Source organism: Plectropomus leopardus, chromosome 8 (assembly GCF_008729295.1).
Source record: "Plectropomus leopardus isolate mb chromosome 8, YSFRI_Pleo_2.0, whole genome shotgun sequence".
NCBI classification, from domain to species: Eukaryota; Metazoa; Chordata; class Actinopteri; order Perciformes; family Serranidae; genus Plectropomus; species Plectropomus leopardus.
Window position 1 is genome coordinate 19,788,637 of NC_056470.1, and position 22,843 is coordinate 19,811,479.

The window sequence follows — 22,843 nt, forward strand, 5'->3', positions numbered from 1 at the left end:
AAATGCACATGCATAATGCACACTCAGTCACAACAGGTAGACACAGCCATCAGCTTTCCACATCTCTTCACTGAGTATAACATATCCTCTGAATGTTTTATGGAGATCTTGAACTTCTGAGACATTAGCAGCATTCCCTCCCTCTGTCTTTTTATTGGTTGAAGGCGTTAATGTTGCATTCTGTGTGGTGTGCGAAGGTGACAGGAGTTATGTTTGACACGTGAGACATGTGTGACATGGTCGTGTATGCCTGGCATGGCAATTTGTTCTGCTCCACAAACTTTTCGCATGCAGTCTATTTTCCCCAACCTGCATGCATGAGTGAAGAATGAAATATAGTTGTTTTTGTTCGTTCTTTTACATGTAAATGTACAAATACAGTATTCATAAAAAAGAGACACTGCAGTTTTGTTTTCCCCACATATAAAGGTGCTATCGAGGGACATCATATTTGTGAGATAGTTAAATCACTGTCAGAAAATATCCGTAGCTGCAGAGTTGGGATTGTCATCTGGTTTAAAACGTACCAGCCCGTCACATTATTTTGTAACATGAAAATGCTTTATTCTGTGTTTTTACTAGTTTAAATCACCTGGTCTGTTTGTTTTAGAGAGCAGGAGACCACTGTGAATAATTTAGCTCCTGATAAAAACCTCCTGAACAAAAAAGTGCTAAAGGAAATGTAATTGAGAGAAGTTTCACCTGGTTTTAATCTGCAATCCTCACAGCTAGAGATGACACTAAATCTCTGTAAAGCTTACACACTGTTCCTTTTTAAATTATCCACAATGTAACTCTCCTATTACACAGGCAAAGAGGAAAATTACTGTATTCCAGAAACTGATATACTGAGTGAATAAGAGATAACTGGAGGGAACAACAAGGTGGCTTCGTAACAGTGCTTGTAAGCAGACGCGCTTTAGCTATGTTAACATTAAGGTTGACAAGCTGACAAGTACACTTCAGCATTTTCAAAAAGCTTTTTTCCCATCCTAATTATACAGCAAGGCCAACCATTTCAAATCAACAAAACCCACATGGGAGAGTTTTTTTTTTTTTCAGAAATTTAATTTCCAGGGAGAGAGAATGCCAGCTTAGTAGGGATAGAAGGCCAAAGTCAGCGGAGAAGTTTGTGTTTTCAATTAAATCCACATTATTGTGAACATAGACAAAAAAGACAAAGTACTTAGAAGAAAACAAAAGCAGGTTTCTGCAGGTGTCACCGCCGCAGCAGTGCCCTTGTCTCTTCCCTGTGTTCCCTACGCCTTTTGTCTTCCATGTCCCCAGGTTGTCTGTGAGTGTGTACAGGCTGTTTTCATGCCCTGTTTGTACGAGTAATCATGAGGCAATAATTCCTGTACAGTACGGTGGGAAACCAAGTGAACTTTGCGTTACATTAACGCATCAAACGTTACGTCATCACTTTACAATACAATATGTGAATTATTCACTGGGCACTAATTTGTTAGATATCATATAAACAGTTGTCTTTTATTATGATTATTATTATTAATAATAATGTATTATTGATAATGAGTGAGTAAGTGAGTGAGTGAGTGAGTGAGTGAGTGAGTGAGTGATTGATTGATTGATTGATTTGTGCAGCCCAAGTCAGACCTTCACACCATTGCAGGAAGTCAGGGAAAGCGGACATTTCTTTATCAGTCCCTTGAGGGGAAATTCAATTTTTTCACTCTGTGGTTATTTTTACAAACTGCACACACATAGGCCCACAAGTACCCCTCCCCCCCAAGTGGTTGTTTTTCTCATAGGGTTGGCTTAATACAGTAATTAACTTGATACATTCTACAAATACAGTTGATATAAGATTCAACCATTGTGTGAGTGTGATGTGGTCCCGCCTGGTATTTACAGTTCACATTAGTTAGTAGGTAGGAGGGGCAAATCGGTAAATTTAGTGAAGATGAGAACTGTTCACTTAAAATGACTGATGACTCGCCCATCACTACATGTCAACAACTCCTAATGGCATTATACACTTCGGTAAGACAATCCTGCAAAGAATGTGTATAGATTGCTAATTTCACTTCCCTGTTGTCCACTGGCAGCTTTTACTGTATGTCCTTGCTTCGATGCAAATGATCCTCCAAAGACACATACGCTGACAGCTTTACAGTGATTAGTGTTGTTCATATACGTGATGTGGACACAATAGACATACCACCTGCACAATGTTATACAATAGCTCTACTATTTTATTAGCTAGTCCCTCTCCCCTTATGTTAGATTTAGGAACAAAATATAAGTTATATCTTGTGTAAAACACATCTTAGTATCCTGTACTGATTTGGGTGGGAAAACACATTAGGTGCACCCTACAATGTAACACTCTCCAGTAAAATAAAACCTCAAACTATGGCCTTATCTGTAAACAAAAGTGCAAGTTCCAACTTCAAAAATCAGATCAGCAGTCGGTCGGTCAGTCGGTCCGACCCTTTTGGTCTGATCTGAAATATTTCAGTAGTTATGGATTGCAGTCAGTGTTAATTTTGTCAACCATTTTTTTTTTCGACTAAATGAAAAATTAAAATATTAACAAAAATGATGTTGAGATAATGGTCATTATGCCCTAGTGAGTACTGATTGTACTAAATAGTTGGTTCTATTTAGGCAGACAAGTCAGTCAAAGTAGCAATATCAGATCTTTGTTTGTTTCCTTATTAGACTAATTCCATTAGGGAATGTCTTGCTCTGTGAACATATTGTTAAATTTAACAGAGCTGAGCTAGTTTACAGAAAACGTCTACTACTTTTAAATATGATTTATGATTTCTTACCACTCATAAACAGACATTAACTCATTCTGCACGCATTTTACATAATTTTATATGTTTTAGCACCATGTAAAGTGTGTGATGTGAAATTTCCTAGATAATGTTTGTCCGCCTAAACTATGCTGTTAACAGAATAGTTACTACCTAAACCAAATTTAGCAGTAGACCTCAGTAATATCAGTAATATAAATAACTTTAGGCATTCATTTTTATATCATATGAAAGAACTACAGTACATCAATGACACATTCTCAACTAAGATGACTGAACACAGTTCAAGGTATGCTTCATCGGAATTTTTGCAGCCTGGAGAAATATCCTCCAGCAAAACACAGTCAGTAATCTGTGCATAACTCATGTATTTTGGAAGGCTGCAATCATGTGAAAAATGCAGTGATGGATGTAAAGTAAGAACCGTTCCCAAACGGTCCAGTTAGGAGGTAGGCTGGGGCAGTGGATAGATCACAAAACATAAGAATTTCCCCCAGGAGATTGTGTTTGAAACTGTGTGAACTCTGAGTAATTTTTAAGGTAGGTCTTCATCATGTTTCTTTTCCTATGTTAATTACATGACTTTAGGGGGAGGGACATAGTAAGGATGTAATGTAATTCATGGGGTGGTAATTCGTAGGATATCATACGAACCGTTTTGAGATATTGATATTGATTGATATGTTTAAATGTGACTGTAAACCATTTTTCCTTTGTGGCTTGAAGTGAAATCTGTCCACAACTATTGGATAGATTTCCATGAAATTTGGCTCAGACATTCATGTTTTCCACAGAATCTATTTTCTCACTTTGATGGTCTCTCAACTTTTCTTATAGCCGTTACGGCTGTACACACAAGACAACAACTCACTCTGATCTGTTTGCAGATTGGGCATTTAATCAGGTAGCAACCTCCAGCCCTCAATTCTCCCATCTGATCTCTGATTCTCATGTTGAGGATAAACCATTTCACGATATTTAAATGAGAGGGTGTTGGGGTCCATGAACACAGATTGCTTTTACTGCTCAGAATAGATAGTTTCAGACAGATAAGGCAGTACAACACACAAACAGCACAAAACAACATGGTAAAGTGATAGTAAAGTGAGTGTGCTTTTGTTTATTTGCTCTCCTAGTGCATACGGCCATGAAGGTGATGGAGAAGACTGAGTACCAGCCTCTCCAGTCCATATAGGAGCAGTCTGCTCTCAGGCAGGCCCATAGGATAGCGACTGACATGTCCTCTCCTCAGAGTACGAGCTCTTGCCTTCTGACAGACGATGTAGAGTCCCCCACTGCGAACTCAATTTTTAAAAAATCTTTTGTTCCTTGCTCTGTAAAACTTTTAAAAAATGCCGCCTGGGAAATTGTGTTATATAGTTTCATGGTTTTTTTTTTTATTACTGGGTGAGTGCAATACATGTTTTTATTACTGGGTGAATGCAATACGTGTCCTGTGCAATGTGTGCACAATTTGTATTAAGTGTAACTGGGACTATGCACAGTTGCATATCTGGTGTTGTTTTTGTTCAGGCTGTTGTGTTTTTAATGTCATGGTGTGACAATTGTTTTTGTTGAAAGTGGCGGCATTATCTGTGCAGCACTGGGTCCAAGACAAATTTGTTTATTCTTCATACAACAGATATAATTAATAAGTTTATGGCAGTCTTTTCTCCTCGCTTATGATCCCCATTTCTATTTTGTTTTACATCCAACTCAGAGAGGAAGGGTTTCTTCCTACCCCTATTCGTGAGATTTTGTACGTACAAGTGTGTATTCGACTTATCCACACACAGAGTTACTTACACACACACAATCACAAAAAGCACACACCATCCATGTTTCAGTCTGTGTATTGTATACAGTGTGTATGTGTGTGCCTGCGGGTCTCGCCTAAGGCTATTCTGTTGTCAGAAAAAGCAAGTCTGTCAGACAGATATTGCATCATTCTAGATAAGCTACAGACACACATGCACACATACTCACACTTTTGTCAAAAAAAAGTAGTACTCTGTGGTCCTTCTCCCCGAGGACGCACTTACTGTGCAAGACCTGCACAGATCTAGTCTCCTAATGAGGGGACAGGAAACGGAGGACACACGCGGGGAAGAGAGGTGAGGAAGGAAGGAAGTGTCTCAGACAGACTGGTGTAAGGTTTAGAAACACATGAATCCAATCATTCAGAATACCGAGGCAATACTGTATATTCATGGGCTGTGTGTGAGGGGTATGTCTGCGTGTGTGTGTGTGTGTGTGTGTGTGTGTGTGTGTGTGTGTGTGAACGTGCTACATGAATTTGGTAGACTTTATATGTGTCTACATTTGGAAATGGGTTTCTCTCTCCTCTCTCTGGGCAGATGTGATGAATTTTCATTAGAGCGTTTCCTTATTAAGCCTGTTTCTGTCCTTGTGTATGCCTTGCAGTGTCACACACACACACACAAGCACAGGCCTTAGATGAGAGCCGCTTTGTGAGCAATAAGGGAATTAGTGCTTACAACAAGACCCCATCCTGAGAACTCAGTAAAGGAAGCAAATGGATATTGATGCAATACACACATACTAGCCATTATAGGGGATCCATACATGTGTAACCTTTAATTCTGTAAGTTGATTTGCAGAAGTGTGTGTATTTAGAATGGTAATCCATTCACCCTCTTCTTCAGTCTTGTATTCTGTAGTACACTTCATTTTAACAAGCACGCTAATTCCGCTAATTGGCCCTTCATCTCCTCTTCGTCTCTCAGTTCTTCCCTCCTGTGTACTCTACCGTGTCCTCGCAACTCTTTAATTTGTCCCAGTTTTACGTCATGGCATCCTGATAAGGCCAGGGATCAACCTCAGGCTGCTACAAGCTCTGCTCAGAATCGAACAAACACTCGTCAGCTCAGGCAATGAGCTCAGCAGGAATGAGTGGACCAATTTCTGTTTAATGTCATTATATTCTTAGTGGAGATAAGTTTTGAAAACCAAAATGATATTAATGACAATATGAAAGTGCTCTTAGCTACGTCTGGAATATTCATTGTGTTATTATTCCCTAATTACACCCGGTGCAATTCTTACACAAGGCTGTGAAACAATGTAATTTGAAACCTGAAGTACTGGAGATGCTGGGTAAAAAGTCAATTTTGGCCCTGATTTAATGCCTTTGCACCAACAACAGCCATTGCCACAGGCGTTATGTTTTTGGGCTGTCTGTCCCATCCTTGTGAACACAGTATATAAAGAACCCATTGAGGGAATTTCTCCAAATTTGGTACAAACATCTACTTGGACTCAACAATAAACTGATTAGATTTTGAAAGTCATAGTCACTGTGACCTTGACTTTGACCATGTTATTTTCATGAACTCGATCTCACGAACACTTCGAGATTTCTCCAGGTTTGGCACAAATGTCAATTCAGATACAAGGATGAATTTTTTAGATTTTGGTTGTCAAAGGTCAAGGTCACAGTGACCTTTCGTCTGTCCGATTCTCGTGAGCGCAGTATCTCAATAAGCCATGAAGGAAATTTCTTCTGATATGACATAAACGTCAACTAAACTGATTATATGGTAAAGGTCAAGGTCACTCTTACCTTGTATTCATCTCATTCTTGTGAACGTGATACCTGAAAAAGGCCTTAAGGGAATTTCCTGAAATTTGCCTCAAACCTTAACTCAAAGATGAAGTGATTAGATTTTGATAGTCAAAGGTCAAGGTCACTGTGACATTGCATTCTTGTCATCTTCATGAATGTGATATCTTAAAAACACTGAGAGGGAATATCCTAAAATTTGGCACAAACATCCACTTTGAGTCCTGGAGGAATAATTAGAATTTGGTGGTCAAAGGTCAAGGTCACTGTAACCTGACAAAACTTGTTTTTTTGGCTATAACTCAGAATGACAAAATTTCACTAAGATGTCTAATAGGATATAATGATGCCATTGTAAATTCAAAAGGTCAGAGGTCAACATAATGTTCTACAAAATCACTCTATTTATTATTCAGCCTCATAACTCAGGAACAGAAGGGGAGCCAATTGGTCCGATACTGAATTGGTGACACTGATCTTCGGCGCCCACCCTGAAACTGTGCTGATTATAATTCTAACTTTGATTTTCTATGTGTTAAACCAAGTAAATAATATATGGCCTTGATTGATCAATATGGTACAGGCTGCATCTGTCATGTCATGTTATACACAGATGACACACACAAGAAACACACAAGTGGTTATCAAAGTGGAGAGCAAATATGTGGTAATCACTGTTGCAGATCTTATTAAAACCCTGGTGATGTGGGCTATCGCCATTATAAGGGCTTTTAGACACAGAAAATTTCTTTGCATTATACATTAAGCCTGTGTATATGTGAGTGCCTCTTAAATGTATTTATTTAATTTGCTTGCTCACACAAACAAACACATACTGAGGGACCAGTGCAAGTAGGATCTGTGTCTGTAAAATGCTAGAGTAGTGAACATGTCCATCTGACTCTCAGTTATTCCCATTAGCGTAACAGTTAGAACATCAGGGGTTGCCACATCAGTCATAACCCCTGATGTTCTTCTCCCGCTCCTCGGTGAGGAATCGCCATGATTAAACCTTTCGGACTGAAGCTCTACTAAAATGGGGTTGGGTGGGGGCACAACGAGGAGATGAAAGCCATACAGAGGCAGTGAAAGGTGCAGGAGAAAGCAAGAGAGGCTGGGAAAGACAAAGAGACTTTAAAGGGAAATGATCCCACTGTATGGTATGAAAGGAAAAACACATTATTCTTGTAGAATCACACACCTGTGTCCGTGCTGCCGTGATATAGGCAGAGTGACATGTCAAACACTAATGAGGGACAGAGATATTCACTTGCTGTCACATAAGGACATGTGTATAGTGGCGTGCATTGAGTTGTATAATGTGTGCATTTGGATGTTAAATGTGTGTGGATGTTGCACAGTGTGTGTGTGTGTGTGTGTGTGTGTGTGTGTGTGTGTGTGTGCATGTACATGTGTGTAGCTCAGGTGGTTTGTGCCCACATGAAGTGTGACATGTGAGGCCTGTCATCTCTTGTTCACACAGGCAGAAGTAACCTGAGGTCAGCCACTGACCCACTGCTGCTCCAACTTCCCTCCCCAGGCAAACATTGACATGCTTGTTATACATATTTTATGAACACACACTCACACACATCTAGTTGTTCATCTTATCATACTGTAGATCTAGTGTCACCTCGCAACAAAGCCAATGCGGCATCACTTAATCGCGTTGTGCAGATATCAGGATTTGTGTCGTGGGGGTGCTGATAATGACAACGTTGTTGATTTACAAGTTGTGCTGCATCTGTGTGACAGTGACAAGGAAACACTAACACACCTATCCACTTGACTGACAACACAGAAAGACTCTGCAAAAGCAGCTGCACACAGCAGTCGGTGAAGTATTTGCACAACATGTATTTCCAATTACTCTCGGCTTTCTATAATGGAGGCACATCAAAAGCCAAACTAGTCATGGCAGCTTGTCACACAGAACATAGACCTTCTGTAATAGGCATCTTTTTCTTTTCCCTTACCCTTTTTCCCTCCTGTATTTGGACTGAACACAGGCTTAATAGGATAGGATGGCTAAAGAGATGAGTGCCAGTAAATAGCAGATTTTCTTAGAATAACCTTGACGCTGAGGACCTCTGAAACACTTCCCCTCTGAGCTGATAAAAAGAGACTCTATTCCATTTGATTCATTCCTGAGGCTCGCTGCAGCCTAAACACAACACGTGTGAACAAGCGCACAGACACACTCATACACAGAGACTTGCAGAAGCAATTTGATTTAAGGTGCTGAAGATAAAGTGTGATGTCTCGGTGCGCCTTCACACCTGATGCAGTGTGTTGCCTGTGCGTGTTAATGGGTGTGCATTTCAAAGTTATAAGCAAAATGTACAACAAAACATGCGGCTGTCAATAATTCTTCATTTTTTGGTTGCATAACAGCATTCCGACGCCCTTACTCTGAACTATGTGCACAGATTTTGATTGAAAATGTATAAGTTTAAAAAGTGTATCAAGTTCCATTAAATATTGATCATTTCAGTTTTTTTTCATGTCAGAGTGACTAGTCCTCATGAATGCTTTTGACACTTTATAGCAATATGAGAAAAAACTACATTTTTTATCATCCAGACATATTATTGAATGCATCCCGGCATGATCGGATGACAGCTGCGATAAAGGGACAAGCGTAATGACTGCCTGTGACGCGGAACAGATAACTGGCCACCCATTGTGTAAACACTGAAGTCAGACATTGTTCAATCCCTTTAATCTTATATGAGATAACAAAATGCATAAAGACGATTTAAATCTGAAATGTTTACTTTTTCAAATATGTCATTAATATCAGCATCTGTGTAATAGAGTATGGTGAAAACCCCAATGAAAATAAGATGATATATCTCACAAGGTTTATCCTCTAATGATGACCTAACAAACACCTTTTTCTGCTCTTGAGGTTTCTGTGGGAAGCAAGAAGAAACTTGTTCCATGTGTAAAAAAACACTGCTGCCGCTACTGTTCATTGTGCAAGGGCTGCTAACTATGGTAGCCAAAGCAAAAATGCAAATAGCTGTAGAGAGGCAGTGTTTGGTTTCTCAGTTCTTGGCTACTATAAAACATGGTGGTGCAAAATGGTAAACGCCATTAATGAGGAGCCACTCCCTGTGTAGGTATTAATGGCTTATTCTAGGGTAACGAAAACATGACAATTCTTTTTTTTCAGTTGATATTAACTATAGACAACATACTTATCACATTGTATTCAATTTCTGTCAGTTTGTCTGAACCTTTAACAAACATGACACTAGATGATTCATCATAATGGCATAATAGTTTAAAAAAAAAACAGGGAGGGATGAAATGTATGACTACAGAAATTATTGAATAATGTTTAAAAAACATTAATAATTTCTGCCACCAAGCAGGAAGAACACAGCGCCCAGTTTTGGTGATTCAAAGCAGCACCTGCTGCTGAGAGATCAGTGTTGGTGTCACTGAGTGTGGCTGAAATGTTGCATTGTACTTCAATGCGATCATTTTATCTCTGATATTGTGCTACTCTCACCTACTGAGCAGATATCCCAGAGCGTGCTATGAATTTGTTTTGCAGGGAGGTTGCCCTGTCAGCATGCCTTCAAATGCTTTCTGACTTTGGGGACAGCCCCTCGTACCCCCTAAAAATGAGTCACACAGCACATTATCACACATAGCCTGTTGGCACATACCTACGTGCACCCACACGCGCATACAGACACATTCACCTGTGCAAACATTCACACGCACATAGTTGTGAAGCTGTGAGGTTGAGAGGTACTCTCAATCTGCCTCTGCACTTCTGTGTTTTACACTTTGTTCTCATGTACACTTTTTTCTCTATCCTTTTCACTTAGTCACAGTGCACCTTTCTCCTTGCCTTTCTGTTCCCATTGTTTCTCACCTCTTTCCTCATCTCCCTTCTTTTTCCTCTCTTCCCTTCTCATCTCCTTTCTTCTCATATCCTCCCATATCGCCTCCTACTCTCTGTTAACTTCAAGGTTTGTTCTGACTCAGTATTCTGCAGGTATGGTGTTTGTAAGCCATCTGAGTTTTCATGGTGAGAAACAATCACCAGTGACACAAGAAAAGAAGGACAAACATATATCTAAAGGAAAGGACAGACCATAAATACCTATCTTCACACCGAGAACACAAGCAGTTGGTTGATATTTTTTATGAAGACAGTTCTTCAATCCCTCAGGGATTTCATATCAAAAGGAAAGAGCTATAATATCAGTTCCGACCCAGTTAAACCCATCCTGACTGGAGAAACAGGAGGAAAAGTTTGCAAAGAAGTTAATGCTAGGGTACAGACTTTAAGCTACAGTAGGTAAATTTCATAAACATAACTGTCTGCTGAAAGTGTTACTATATCCTGATAGTAGTACATGAGATAGATAATCTATTAAAAAAAAATAAGGTTCTTCTGTATCCTCCTGAATAAAACAACCAGTCAGAGCCAGGAGGATTCTGTAATATAGTGTCGATCACCGCTTGTGAACTCACAACACCCCCCCCCCCCCATCCATACATGCTCACACTCAGTCATCCTCAATATCATCAGTGCATGGTTTCAGCAGCTTTGCAAACACAATAGCTGAGAAACAACCACCAACAACAAACAAACTGCCCATCATTCCTTTGCTAGCAACAGCACACACAGTAAAGACAAGTAAACAAAACACCTCTGAAATTGAAAGCAAACTTAAGTCCCCTGATATTTTGTTAAGTGAAAGCTTTTTTTTATGAAGCAGATAAATAAGGAAATGCTAGGTTTTCATCAGCAGTAGCTTAACACAACTCTTATACCCCTTTCCCACCAAAACGAGAAAAAATGCTAAACAGTGAATTCCCCTTTGCATTACACAAGTCTGCCTCTCTGTCAGCTTTTGTCTGTGTGAGTGTGTGTGTTTTGTTGGTGTCCGTGCACATCATGGATAGGTAAACAATAGACAACAGCAGGAATAGAGGTCTAGGAAAACTTTTCAGTGATTTCTTCTCTTTATATATCTCTTATTTAGTCTCTCTTTCAAACTCGATGCAGATGTTTTTGGAATGCTGTTAAGGAGGAGATTGATTGTAATTAGTGACGGCGTGTCATTGCATCTTGCCAGTTAAGGAGCTGATATAGATAGATAGATAGCCTTTATTGTCCCATAGGAAATTCTTTTTCACAGTCTGTCCATACATACAAGCATCAGTGAACCCACCAACACTACATGAATACAAACACCCCCCAACAACAAATATTATACCCCACATCACCTGAGTGTTGGGTTCCCATCAATGCTGATGGGAGCCTGAGGTGATAAAAACCGGTGTCTAAAAACAGGATGCAGGAAAGCTAAACTCCAAACCACAGACTTTCAGTTTGAAACTACTGCAGCACTCATAGCTAAACACACAGAGACTTTTAAATATTGCTGTCTCTCTGGTAGTCAGGTCGGCTGCAGTCTCCAAGATATCACAACTAACGCTTGCCATAAGTTTACTGTACTAAAAGCCACTGTTCCTAAGCAGAAGAAAAGCCGCTGGACAGCATCACTTGAGGACGTGGCCAGAAAGAAGATGTCGCGCACACATGAAATGCAGCAGGACGGTGTCAGATGTAGGTAATGAGGTAATATAATTAGGCTGCCTAAAGGGCAGATGGGAGGGGAAGTGTATTGGTCCAATGAGCCCCAACTTTTGTGCATGTATCAGGTGTGTGATTCCTGTCTATATGTGATTTTTTTTTTAATCCCTTACCATTTGCCTCCTTCCCCTAATCTTAACCATCTGTGCCAGCATGTGGTTTGTTGGTGTTCTGGGCATTGGTTGCCTTGTGCTTGTGTTATCTAAACAAAACCATGTGCTGCATCATCCCACCATGCGTATTTGTTGACATCCCAGTAGCGTCATCCCGGAACGTAAAAATTAGATGCAGAAGGATAACTAAAACACACTATGTAGATGCAAAAGTCCACTGCAAAGTGGCAACATGTGATGAACTGCAAAGTGGCAACATGTGACAACTTGGGATGAGAACATGTGGATTCTAGTGTTATTAGAGCACTAGGATGAGCAAGAGGAACCAGATTTTTTTCACACATTATCTGTCTCATGTACTGCTGTCAGGATACAATTACTGTTTCAGCAAACATGACAAAAAGTTATTTTCTAAATAAAAGTTATTTACTGAACTTTTAAAGATACACTCAGATTTAGTAATAGTACCCAGTAGCTCCAGCAAATCCCTAACATTGTTCTCAAGTTGCTGCTGATGTTTTGAAAATCAGCTGTGGCCTGTGCTGAGCTTCGAAACATCAACAGTGGAGATCTGGGAATTTCAGTATGCTCTAACAAAATCAGTATCTGTGAAAGTTAGAGAGGGTATGTTGGCCAGCAGGGACAGAGTTTAAGAGAAGGCAAAAGACTAAAAAAACTGGGCAGAGCCATAGTGCTCAAAAGTTAGCATCTCAAAAAGTTATTGGCAAGCTCATCTGTTGACATTTGCAGCTTGGCAGTTGTTACTATATTTCAGCGGGGACGCTGTGTCCCTCCAGGGATGGAGGCGCTCCATTCACATCAAGCCAGCATCACCTTCACCATCCTGGACCTTGTCATGTGAATGTTGTTGTGCTTACATAATCTCCTGGCAAAACTAGGCTTTTTCAATCACTGCTAAATTCCCGTCAGTCTCACTGAGGCATTACACTCACACATGGACGCACATATGGATACACATGAACACACACACACACACACACACACACACACACACACACCCTTCTGCACACGTGACAATCTTTGCACTTTGCACAGACACACACTCATGAATGCACGCACATACACACAAACAGCATATCCCAGCGCTCTGGATTAGGGGTACAGATTAGAGATTAGGGCCAGCACTGGGATTACACAGTACTCTCTAGCCCTGCCTCCACCATAGATCAGAAGCACCTCTGCCCCTATCATCCACAATGGTTATGCTACACACACACAGGAAGACACAGTGTGGATTTCACATCACTGATATTCATTCCTTAATCCTAAATGCACCCGCAAAACGTCATTACCTCTGAGGATTTCTATTGTCTCTCTGTTCTTAGTCCTCATATCATATTTTTCCCACTTCCTTTCTTTCTCTGCCTCTCTCCCGCTACCACTATTCACTCACTGTGTTTAGCATCAGTCACATTAACCAAAGCTCCCATTCCCTCCCACCACACATTTCCTGACTGGGTCAGTTCCATGGATTTGTCTTGATGTGGTCCCCATAGGCAGGAGATAAACTGGAGGTAGAAATCTTCAGTAGAGGAACATCAGAAATGAATTATCAAACAGAAATAGGTTTTGTCAAGTATTTAGGAGGAGAAGGACACTGAGGATAGATGGCTGAAGCTTCCAGGGAATCTGTGTCCTACTGTAGATGGAGAGTTAAAGGATGTGGGTGAGGATTGCCTGAGGACTGTGGAGAGATGGTATATTGATTGCTGATTCACTATCTAGATCCTTGATTTTCTACCTGGGCGTTTGGGACCTCCTGTAGGGTCACAAGCTATTTTAGGGTGGACAAGAAGAATGCGATGGTGAAATACATATATACAGTATGTATACAGTATATATAGATATATATAGACACTGTTCGTAATCACTGGAATGGAAGTTTTTTTCCCCTTGTGAAGTGCATTTTGCAGGCACAACGCTAACAGTGAGAGTAACAATGAGGTGAAAGCATGCATCGATGTATATTTCAGGAAGGATGCAGGAGACATGTCCCCCTTAATATTCTCCCCAATAAAAACATAACAGTAGCAGAGGACTTTTATTCTGACAAAATTCAAGACATTTACAGCACAGCTTGATGCAGAAAAGACACAAAGTGGTGCATACAAATTCACCAGAATTATTTATTTATTTTACTTATTTAGCCTTTAATCCTTAACCAGAAAAACTTTTTTAAATTAAAAATCTCTTTTTCAAGAGTGTCCTGGCCAAGCAACAAAAGCAACAAAAGGTAAGGACAGACAACATAGAGTAAAAATACTAAATCAAAAATTCAACTCCAAAACAAACAATATAAAACACAAAAAGAACTGAAAATGAAATTACAAATTACAGATGGGAAGACTAATATACTATAAGCGAACTATAAAAACAAGAGAAACTGAAAGACCAGCGACAACCTGACATTGGCATATAGATCTACAAAAATGAAGAAAATAAAGGGTTTGATGCTCAAAATTTTCTGAAGGACCCCCCAAACCTCCCGTCTCATATGTGCCCCCACCCACCCCCCCAAATGAAAAACGAAACCTACGCCCTTTAAAGTAGGATTTAAGAGTCATTTACAGCAAGTTTAAAAGGTCATGAACTACTGATCAAGATCAAAATACAAATCCAAACTTACTCACATATGCAGACAAAAAAAAACTGATTTTCCTGTCATTAAAACCTAGTGCTGTCAGTGTGACTTGGGGCATCAGTGATTGCTGGGGAAGCCAGCTGCTTTAGGGACACAGGGACACTGCCCTTTATAAATAAAGTTTAACTTGAACTTGACAGACGTTGCACAGAATCTGCAGACTTTAGCAGAGTAGAGAGGAGCTTAGTGGGTAGCTTAGTATCTATTGACAAGGCTGGCACACAACCAGGCTGCCAGAAGCGTTAGTATCCAGATTCGTTCAGAAATGGACTTGGCTGAATCTATGGTTCTCCAATGTACTGTGTATTTTCAAGGCTAATAGTAGCAGCACTCCCTTGGTGTGTCTGACTCTGACCATTGGAGGCTTTCATAATGTTTCATCAGTAGCTCTTTTCCTCTTTAACATGCTGCTCTGCGATCCCTTTGTCTATCTGTTACCTAAAGGTGTCCTCAAAAATAATTCATGCTATACTTTCCCCCTTTGTAGTGCAATGATTGAAATGTCTTTTTCTTTGTTTCTAAGGTGAATGCCGTCATGCCATTTGGGTGCCTTGCCCTGCGAGATGGGCGGACTTACGACAGCATGTCTGATGTCACAGACAAATATGAGATTGGACAAGTCCTCCGAGCGTAAGTTCCATAAAGCTTTATGCATGGATCTCTGTTGCCTTTTTCCCCTCTCCTTTCTCATGTACACATTTCAATATTCCCAAATGGCCTTTATTCTCCTCATGAATTATTTCGAATTGGATCGTTTTCCCTGCAGATATAGTTTGGCATATCAAATGGTTTCACTCAGGAAATGACAGAAGGTAATAGCATGAGGATAGTGTGTAACAGACTTCAGAGACACATTTTTCATATTTTTACCAAGCCAATTGTCCGTATATTTTTGATCAGGACATTCATGAAACACACTGTTGGAAGTCTGTAATTTATTATGTTTAAATATTCTATGTCATGCCTAAAATAAATGAAAAATCTTTTGGATAGATCTTCAAATAGCTGTGAAAATCACTGCTTGACTGGCCAGATACTGAAGGCACACACACACACACACACACACACACACACACACACACACACACACAGACACACACACACTCACACATATACCAATCAGTGTAAGAGGCCATATGGCAACATCAGCATCTGGCCTCAGAGATTTCTGCTCATCTTTTATATAACACACACAACACACACGCGCACTTTAACTCAGAATTAAGTGCACACATTTGCTGTCGTACATGTGCTCTTAATTTCATAAAAACAAGGAAGATAAAGGTGGTAAGGGTCTAATAACAATAAAAATGCATTCTCTATCACCATTAATTTGTTATTAGAATGACTTAAAACTGTACTTGGTGACCTTTATACATTATTTTTTCATATTTGCCGTAGGCCAACTGTTTCTATATTCACACTGCACTAAATGTTATTTATCTTAATTGTCTGAAAATAAATCAGAGAGAGGTCTATAGCTCTGCTGTCAATCACTGCTCCCGAACTGTCAAACTAGGCAGTACTGATCAAATATATATCAAAATTCTGTTCGCATTGCCTATTTCTTGCCTCAAATGTTTTCACAAACATATTTCAGTGTACTGTTTAGCTGTAAAATGAGAAAGTTGGTCTGGCTGGTGGGCAGTACTTGGCGCTTTGGTTAACTATTTCTATCATGGCAGGTGGGTCACCAACTTTCTTATTTTACAGCTAAAGGGTACACTAAATATGTTTCTGAAAACGTTTGAGATAGAAAATCGATAATGCAGTAACAGAATCTAGACCCTTATTTGATTACCGCTGCCTAGTTTGGGAGTTGTCATTGACCTAATTTACAGCTGAGTTAGAGACCACTTGGCTCTGATTAGTTGTTTTTGGTATGGGATGCTTAATTCTAGCAAATGCCTTTAGCGGCAGAAGGAGGAGGAGGAGGGACATGCCTTTTTCACAGACTGTCTTATGTATTTCTTTCAGAATATAGTGACAGTTTCAGCAAATATGACACAAAGTTATTGTCAAGAAAGTTACGAACTTTAGCTTTAAGATATAAAAAGACAGAAGAAAGAAAGAAATAAAGGGGAAAAAAGAGAATTGGCACCGTTTAATTTTCCCTGATAGCATTTATTGGGCATGAAAGATTTAATGTGAAACGTTGTAGTTTAATTTTGCATCACACAGCTTCTCAAAATCCATTTGGCTGAATCACTGTATGCCCCAAAGGCTCGAAACCAGATGATGCCCAGCTCATGGCAGCGATAGACCCATTTCGGATTTGTTATTTATGACCCTTTTATTCTACTCAATGACTCTCCACCCAATTAAATGCTTTCACTGTATTTCACCAAAACATCCAGTGTTCTTTGTCCACCTATTATGCTGTGTCTCTGTTGGACCTTATTCTCAGATGTGATCCATCCAATCACATTTTTTTTTTTTTGCAAAAACCATCCAAACTTATTTTGTGCTTTAACATTATATTTACCTTCTCTGCCTCTTTCTGTCTGTCTGTCTTTCTATTTTTTCCTTTTGCGTAGGAAGGAGTTCTGCGAGCTGTGCCTGGCTAAGGACAGACAGACAGACAAGGTGTTTGTCTGCAAGAAATTCCTCAAGAAAGACGGCAGGAAAGTCCGCAAGGCTGCCAAGAACGAAATCATGATCCTGAAATTGTACGGAGTCGGTCTGTGGACAGATGGATGTATGATTGGGGGATGGAGAGAGGCGGAAAGAGAGAGAGGGAGAGAATGATTTGTTATTTGACATTTCTGTTCATATTTGCACTCACACAATCCGTGCAATAACCCTGGTTAATAATGTAAGCTCAGGTGTTTGTAACTTCTGCACTCCTTTTGAAGTATCTCCCTAGCTAAAGAGATTTATGCCCACACAGTCTTGTTTGTATATGAGACTATTCAAAAGCCACAGAATGGTTAGCACCCTTCAAATGCATGTGTGACCCCTCTCTGTTGTGAGGTTACAGTCTGTGACTCCTTTTTTTGCTGTTCCAGGGTCAGCCATCCAAACATTCTTCAGCTGATAGACACATTTGAGACCCGGAAAGAATACTTCATCATCCAGGAGCTGTAAGTGTCTTGCTATTTATCTTTCTTGTTTAAGCATTCCTGACCATTTAAGTGTGCTTGTCTTAATTGTGTACTGTATGTGCCCTCACATACCTTGAAAACACACAAATCCTTCAGCTACAGGGGCAGGGGTTGAGTTTCCCCTTTTATTACTGTGTGCTCTGTTGCTCCCCTCAGCAACAGAGGAAGGTGTTAGATTTTATGAGGTATTTGCTCTTAGTATCACTCAACATTACTCAGTGCTCCTGAAGCACTGCTTTGCCATTATATGGTCTCTAAAGAGAGCTTGGGATCGATTCGTCAATGCGCGCCCAATCGAGTGTCACTTGAACATTTTTTAACATTTGCAACTTTATTTGGAAGCAATAACATTGATTGGAGATGAGTGGTCGAATGATTTTCCTTCTGCTGCTGAGATAAAGAGAGACAGACTGCACTCAAAGTCATCTGTGTGTGTATCAGTCTGTTTATGCGATGGTGTCTGTTCATAGCTCACACGTCTGCCCCAGTCAATAGTCCTCCTGCTGAGGGCGATACGTGATGATCACACCCATCATTTATGCACTCTCCCACGTTAACCAAGTCTTTTAGAGTAATGACCGGTACTCTAATTTTTAATTGCTCAGCAGTGCTAGCTTCAGGCCAGTAGAAGCATATTGCCTTACTAATGGACAAAAAAAAAATCACAGGGCTTTTGTTAACTGCGTTACAAAAAGCTTAAAATGAATTATTTTGTTGCAACATGTGGTTAACAGGCGCACCAACTTTCATTTTTATTTTATGTGTGCTGATGTTTTCATGTGTGTGTTTGGCTGCATGCAGCGCCACAGGAGGAGATGTATTTGACTGGATTCTGGACCAAGGGAATTACACAGAGAGAGACGCATCCAATGTCATCAGACAGGTCCTGGAGGCTGTGGCGTACTTACACTCCCTCAACATAGTTCACAGGAACCTGAAGGTACACACACACTCACTCTCTTTCTTTGTCTGTACATTACGGCATTATGTGCATGTGTGGTGGGTGTCATTACAATAAAAAAGATATAAAAAGACTGGTGACTTGCCTCAAAAAATACAGAAAGAAATAAAACTAAAAGATTTGCAGATGGAATGGCCCTGTTTGGCATCACAACCCAGAAGGCAGTCGTCAGTGTGTAGTCAGCAGAATCTCTTTGGAGACACATAAAAGTGTCGCACTTCCATGTCCGTTAATGACTCAACATTTGATAACCTTTTTAGCAAGGGAGCAAATGCTGTCTTTATGGCTTAATGCAATCTTTAGTGATACAAGCACACACAGACAGATTCATATCTTTAACTCCCATTATCAACCCATTAGGATAGAATTAAAGCATGTCTTGGGCTTCAGACTCCCCCTTCTGGTAGAAACGAGAATTTTCTTTCAGACTATATTGTATACTAGGGTACATAGTCTATTTCAGTGATACTCAACTTATGCCCACCCCCCCTCCCTTTTTGTAATTCAGAATGAAAATAAAGGTAAGCTAAGGCTTTTTAGTATACATAAGCTGCTGGAGTGCATAAATCTGCATCAAAATAGAGCTTGTTAATCAACAAAGTGCCAGTGGAGGATCCACTGCACCCCTGAAAGAGGTCCTAGCAAAGCCCCTAATGTCTTAAAATCCTAGAAATATAGTATAATCCTAGAAACGTCATAAAATGCTAATAACAACCGGAAGTCATAGAATTGCCTTAAAATCCTAAAAACCTTTATGGAGCTGCTGCTACTGGTCCCTGGCCCCCCTGTCATTTTGCAGAAGTGGCCACTAAGCAAAGTAAGTTCAGTATCCCTGGTCTACATCGTGAGTTTTCATGAAATTAAATGACATTTTCAGATCAGTGCAGAAATAGAAAATAATTCATAAAGGCAAGCCAAGATTTACTTATTTTCTTTCACCTTTATTTAATCAAAAAAATCAAAAAGAGGTTGCTTGAGATAGACATCTCTTTTTCAAATAAGAACTACAACACAATTTACAGTTTAAATAGAAATAAAACACAGCAGACAGGAAAATACAATCATGCTTCCCCTAATCATGTAGTTTCTGGTGTTTCTTTTGCTTTATCCTTGACAAGAAATGACATACGATCAGCACTGCACATAGGGTGATTGAATATTGATTCAGGCAGTCCACCCATCACCTCTTCAACTGATCATCAAATACACAAGAGCAGGAGTGTTGAGGAAAAACAAACACTGCTGAAGTTAATATTCTCTCACTGATGGGACCTCAGTGGCTGAAACAATGTGTGCCAGTGGAAATCAATGGCTGCACACTGCAGATCATGTAAAGGAGAACTTTATCTCGCTGTCACAGACTGTTAGACAAATATGTGCACACGCAAGCCCGTGGTGACACAATATTGTCAGTTTTTGAAATACATAAAGAGGCATACTAGTTTTGATGTGGCAATTGGACCATTAAAGGATAATGCAAAGTTTTTCCATGTTTTAGCCAATACACTACAATTTGTGTATATTATGATACTTAACCATATCACAAAAAAAATCTGTCATTGATTTACTGTCTTCAGACAGCAGTTTGTTTTACTTTTTTCCACTACAGTATGATTATCAATCTCAACAATCAAACAAAACACGACTCTCAGTCTCAGTATGTGTGTGTGCATATTGTATATGTGACATTATGTTTTCAGGTTGTCCATCCATCCCATTCTCATGGACATGATATCTCAAGAGGAAATTTCCTCAAAGTTGGCAGACATTTCCACTTGGACTCAACAATTAACTAAATTTAACTAAGTTTGTGGTCAAAAGTCAAAGGTCACCATCATTGTGACCTAATTAATTATTAATTACATTAATTATGACAAAATTTAACACAAATGTCTAAATAGATAAGATGATGTGAAGTGTTGGTATTTAATACCCAAAAGGTCAAAGGTCAACTTCACCATGACAACATAATTCTGCAAAAACACTTTCCTGGCCACAACGTGATGTCATAACTCAGGAACAGAAGGGGAGACATTTGGTCAGATACTGAATTGCTAACACTAATCTTGGGTGCCCACGTTGAAACTGTGCTGATTGTATAGATCTTCTGTGCTGCCGGCAGGAAAATGTGTGTGAAGCATCCACGCTTAGAATTTGTTGCTTTATTTAAAATCTGGACAAAAATGGATGTAAACTGCAACTTAGTTGGCAGCTGCATAGGCTACAACCGTGAAGTGGAAATTCTAGTTTAGGACATATTACAGTAAGAAACCTGTAATGATTAACCTGATGATACATGAAGAGGTCATGGCTGTGAGTGTCTCGCTATATATCTTTCTTTTGTAAGCATTCCCGACCATTTAAGTGTGCTTGTCTTAACTGTGTATGTGCACACACATACCTTAAACACACACAAACAGGGGCAGGGTTTGAGTCTCCCCTCTTATTGCTGTGTGCTCTGTTGCTCCCCCTCAGCAATTCAAAACACATCTCACAAATCAGCCTCAACTTTAACTTCCATGTCCATGTAACATAATTAAATGTGTGAAAATGTATGATACAGTCTATCCTGGTCTTTCTTTGCATTCTTTGTAGTTTGCAGTATTATTATTAAATGTCTCCTCATTGTCATGTATTTGTAGCACTGAACCTGTTTCTTTGATCTGCATGTATTTGTATGACAGTACTCATTTCTGTCACTTTTTATTTTAGCTGGAAAACCTGATGTACTACACAGAAAACAACCACAACAAAGTAGTGCTTCGGGATTTCTACCTCTCCAGGTTTGAGAACGGACCCATCACAGAGCCCTGTGGGACACCAGAATACCTGGGTAGGATACTCTCTTTTTTATCATTGTTTATATATATTTAACATTACTTCTCTGTGTTTCTCTGTTTCTCATCCACTCATACATCCTTCCATTAGCTTTACCTCCCATTGTGAATATACACCTCCAGGCATACTTTACCTTTTTGATGTCTTCACTTCCTTGTGCTTTTGAACATCATCTGTCAGAGATAAACTGTTATAGTGAAACACGTACACAGGATTGAAAGCACCCAACACTCGCCCTCCTCCCACTCCTCTCTTTTCATATCCTCTCATCTCCTGTGTGCTGTCTCAATCCGCTCTTTTTCTCTGAGGTTTATGCGAGGGCAACTTGGAGTGCAGAACTGTGCTTTGGCCCTGTTCTCTCCTGTGAAAGGTCGGGATAGGTATTCATAATGCTGAGCTGAGTAATTAGGCAAATAAATAAGGAAAGGGAACAGAGGCCCTGATGGGAAATAGAATGAGAGAAAGCGAAAAATGTAGCTCTCGTCTGTGCAATTGTGGAAAGGTGGTTTATAAATGAAAATTCAGACCATTTGAATCTGTATTCTTCTCTGTCTCTATGTCTTCTCTTCACTGTCTTTCAGCTCCTGAAGTGGTAGCTCGTCACCGATATGGTCGTCCTGTGGACTGCTGGGCTGTTGGTGTCATTATGTTCATACTGTGAGTCTCCCATCGCTGATGTCCAAAGATAAAATTTAACAAGCAGGCCAACTTAAACCGATTTGCATATAAGATTTCAGATGAATAATTGACATTGACATTTCCAGGAATTATTTGTTTCAAAATAACTTCCCTTCCTCTGAGTCTTTATGTATGATCCCCCTTTTGCAGCTTATCAGGTAACCCTCCTTTTTATGACGAGACAGAGGAAGAGAACACAGATCTTCATAATCGCATCATCTTCTGTCGCATTGTTGCCGGGGACTTTGAGTTTGATTCTCCGTACTGGGATGACATTTCACCTGCAGGTACATAGCTCTACCACACGATGGCAATATATACAGAGTTGATGTTTCTTTTATGGCATGAAGCATTGGAACTGTTGGTATTCAGAAAAAAATCTACTTGTCCATCTGTAGCCTAAATTTAGAGGAGGAATGAGTAAGATATTTAATGTCACATTGCTAAAAATTACTTTATGTCACATTTCAAAACCAAATGTTTAACCATCCT

At 39.7% G+C, this 22,843-nt stretch overlaps 1 protein-coding gene across 1 annotated transcript in view; it reads left to right on the plus strand.

Moving 5' to 3' along the window:
• Positions 1-22,843, plus strand: part of camkvl (CaM kinase-like vesicle-associated, like) — a 49,545-nt gene that overhangs the window by 21,302 nt on the left and 5,400 nt on the right. Inside the window, exons 2-8 of the mRNA XM_042492427.1 lie at positions 15,294-15,400; positions 17,308-17,439; positions 17,779-17,853; positions 18,676-18,814; positions 21,548-21,668; positions 22,255-22,330; positions 22,502-22,638. Of these exons, the coding sequence (XP_042348361.1) occupies positions 15,306-15,400; positions 17,308-17,439; positions 17,779-17,853; positions 18,676-18,814; positions 21,548-21,668; positions 22,255-22,330; positions 22,502-22,638 (775 nt within the window). The 5' untranslated portion in view covers positions 15,294-15,305. The remainder of the gene's footprint in view (positions 1-15,293; positions 15,401-17,307; positions 17,440-17,778; positions 17,854-18,675; positions 18,815-21,547; positions 21,669-22,254; positions 22,331-22,501; positions 22,639-22,843) is intronic.